Below are 3,590 nucleotides of genomic sequence, written 5' to 3'. Positions count from 1 at the left end.
CCCAACTTGAGGCTCAATCCCAGGTCCCCAGGATCATAACCTGAGCCAAAGGCAGTCACTTAACCAACTGAGCCACCCAGGCACCCCTCTGTTTACTTTTAAAAAGTGAATAATAAAATACCAGTAGTGAAACCTGACATTTGCTTGGTAAAGTATAAATTTATTTTTCTTTTAAAAAATTGTTTTTACTCTCATCATTTTCTCCAATGCTTATGCTTTTTGTTGTTTGGAAATTTCATTTCTCCAAGCAGGAGCTTCATTTTACATAAATTGGATACTGGGAGTGCTGTTATTAGCTTTCAGGGCAATAACTTGAGCTTGGTTGGACTGCAGAATAAGGATCACTTCATTAATCTTGGCACGGAGAAACTCAGGATATTTGAGCATATGAAGAATTTCGGCATCATCCATCTCCAACAGTATTCCAGAGATTTTTCCAACCAGAGTTGGGTGAATGGATTGAACCAGAGGTACCAGCTTTTCACCCAAGATACTCTTCTGAGTTGTAGCTGATGCCAACACAGACACATTTGAAATATCATGACCAACAGGGATAGGCTTCTGAATAGATGCTGGCCTTCCTACTTTAAATTTAAGAGGCCTGCGGACATCTGCAATACCTGGAACTTTTTTGAATCTTTGGTTTGCATGTGGTCTTAAGGCAGAAGTTTGAGGGTAAACAGCTATTTTGGAGGTTGTCATATTGGTGATTTGATAGGTTGACTTGACCCCTCGCACTTGTGGCTGTATGAAAGTGCTGATTGATGGCTTAGGTGTTGCTGAGTGGATAGCATAATGTATATTCTGAGATGGATGATATTTGGCCCTTACCACAGGCTTGCAAAGATGTGCACTGCCACATTGAGACTGAGGAAGCATTGGTATGATGTTATTGGATGATGTTATCTTGCGATAGTTGAGTATAGGATTATCTCCATCTCTCACAGCTGAGATTCTTTCCATATAGTTCTTGGTGAGGAAAGCCTGGCGCTCATCCTTACCTTGTGCAATAGCTACATACAGTGGTTTGGTGATCACAATTTTTCCATTCATTGCCATGACAGCTTTATTAGCTTCCTCAGGAGTTGTGTAGCAAACAAAACCAAAGCCTTTTCTGTGGCCTGCCTCCATCATGACCCTGGCACTATAGATTGTGCCAAAGAGGGAGAATTCTCTTCTCAGTGGTTTGTCATCAATATCATCTTCAAGATTTTTCACATAAAGGTTAGCACCCTTGCATTTAGTGAGTTTACACTGTTTTATTTGTTCAAATTTATGTTTTAGTTCAGATTGTCTCTCTAGTTTTTTTGGGCTCTATAAACATAAACTTGATTTCCGTTAAGGACCTTTCCATTCATCCCTTCAATGGCTTTCTTGGCATCTTCAAAATTCTCAAAATTCACGAATCCAAAGCCTTTGGATTTTCCACTTTCATCAATCGTAACTCTTACACTTAATACAGAACCAAACTCACCAAAAACCTCTTTAAGACATTCATCGTCTACATCATCTCCAAAATTCTTGACGTAAACATTGGTAAATATGTTTGCTTTAGCTCTGAGCTCTGCTTCCCTTACTTTGCGAGGTTTAAACTGCCCAAGAAAAACTTGGCTACCTTTCAGCAGAATGCCATTCATCTTTGCAATGGCCCTTTTAGCGGCTTCTGATTTCTCAAAATGCACAAATCCAAAACCCCTTGATCCGTTTTCATCGGTTACTACTTTACAAGAAACAATGTTTCCAAAGACAGAAAATGTATCATAAAGGGACTTATTATCAATAGAGTTGGCAAGATTTCTGATGAATATATTGCCCACTCCACTCTTACCAAGTGATGGGTCACGCTGGGACCACAAAATACGCAGTGGCTTGCCATTGATAATATCAAAGTTCATTGTGTCCAGAGCCCACTCAGCATTGGCCCGCACCAAGAAGTTCACATAAGCGTAGCCCAGAGAGCGGCGTGTTAGCAGATCACGGCACATCCGAATTGAAAGGATTGGCCCAGCAGAACTGAATTTCTCATACAGCATTGCCTCATTCACTTCGGGGTGCAGGTCTCCGACATAGAGTGTGGACATTTCAAACTGGGGAACTGAAGCACTCATCTTAGGTTAGGTCTTGAGCGAAATCTTGAGGGAGGTCTCAAGCAGGCGCCAAGACCAGATCTCTCTCAGTGTAAGACAGTCAACGAAAGGAGGAATGGAGGCCAGATACTCTCTGCTTGGCTCCAGCCACAGTCCCAGAGGGAACTCAGCCCTCGAAACCTGATACTAGAGACCCGCGGTTATGGTGAGTCATGAACATTGCCTACAGATACCCACCATCCCGGATTGTGATGCAGTCTGGGATTGTTTGACGTCATATGCGTAGGCGGCACGTGCGGAGGGGGGAGAGGCATGTGGGCAGCCTTTGATGGCGTCTTTTGTCTGTGCTCTAAACCCAGAAGTTCTTTGTCTCAGCCACCTCAGGCAGCCTAGGGCAGCAGCCATAACTGCTCTGTGGGGTGCTTCGAGGCAAGAAATATGCCTCCAGGCAGTAAAAATCAGGTAATTCAGTGGTCTTTTTCTGAGTTTACTTTTTCTTATCTCTAACTCACCACCTCTATTCTCCCCACCCCCACTCCTCCCCTCTCTTCACCTTCTCTCCTCTGCTCCACCCTTCCCCACACTCCATATGTGCGCACATGCGCGGGCCTGTGCACACATAAGCGCACATGTCTGTGCTTTCTCTTTGAAGGCTTTTTGGGGGCAAGCCGGAGAGGGAGGGGCAATGTTTTTAAAAAAAATCTCCAAATGGATTCACTGCTGTTAACAGCTTGGTTGGGCTTAGGCTTTAAGGTTACTGCTTATCTTTGGTATTAAAATTTTGCTTCAAAATAAATACCAGCAGCTTAAACCTTAGATGTTTCTGCAGTAGGAAAATATCACGTTTAGAGCAAAATGAAAGAGCACTCTATTATTATTCTGTCTTGAATTGACTGATGGAAATTTGCTGATGTACTGTTAATTTTTTACATATAAAAATTAGTAAGAATTAGGGGTTACTAAAAAAAATTGAGATGAATTCTCCAAACCACTCACTGTTCATCCTGTTTGGGGAATTCCTGTACATATGTATTAATGGAGAATGGACCTTGGACTCAAGTTTAGGAAATAGACAATAATTCCCTAATTTTCTAATGATTCTTTAAACTCTAAAAGGGTATTATGTCCTCTTCTGGTTGCTTCCAAAAATAACCTTCATGTGAGAGAATAAAGGGTTTTTTTTTCACTGTATAGGTCTTGTATTTTATTTTGTTTTATTTTAATAGGTTTATGTAAAAGTATTTGCAAATTGTAGGGCAGAGCAGTAAAATAAAACAAACATTTATTGAGCGACTTGATTGTATTAATTCATTGGGTCTATACAACCTAATGAATTTAGTACTTTCATTGCTGTTTTACATATGAAGAAACTGAGGTACAGGAATATTAAGTAACTTGACAAGATTGTATAAACTAGTAAGTCTCAAAACTAGGATTTGAACATAGGCAGCCTGGCACTCATTCTTTGTTTCTACCCCACATCGCCTTCCTGTAATAGGGGGG

At 41.1% G+C, this 3,590-nt stretch overlaps 1 protein-coding gene across 1 annotated transcript; it reads right to left on the bottom strand.

Moving 5' to 3' along the window:
• Positions 1–261: 261 nt before the first annotated feature.
• LOC100466038 (polyadenylate-binding protein 4-like) lies at positions 262–2,108 on the bottom strand. The gene is given in 2 exon segments (XM_011236261.2): positions 262–1,304; positions 1,307–2,108. Coding segments are annotated over 2 exon segments (1,845 nt in total).
• Positions 2,109–3,590: the final 1,482 nt, after the last annotated feature.

Source organism: Ailuropoda melanoleuca, chromosome X, assembly GCF_002007445.2.
Source record: "Ailuropoda melanoleuca isolate Jingjing chromosome X, ASM200744v2, whole genome shotgun sequence".
NCBI classification, from domain to species: Eukaryota; Metazoa; Chordata; class Mammalia; order Carnivora; family Ursidae; genus Ailuropoda; species Ailuropoda melanoleuca.
Note: the sequence above shows the minus strand (reverse complement) of the source record. Positions and strands in the feature narration are given on the sequence as shown.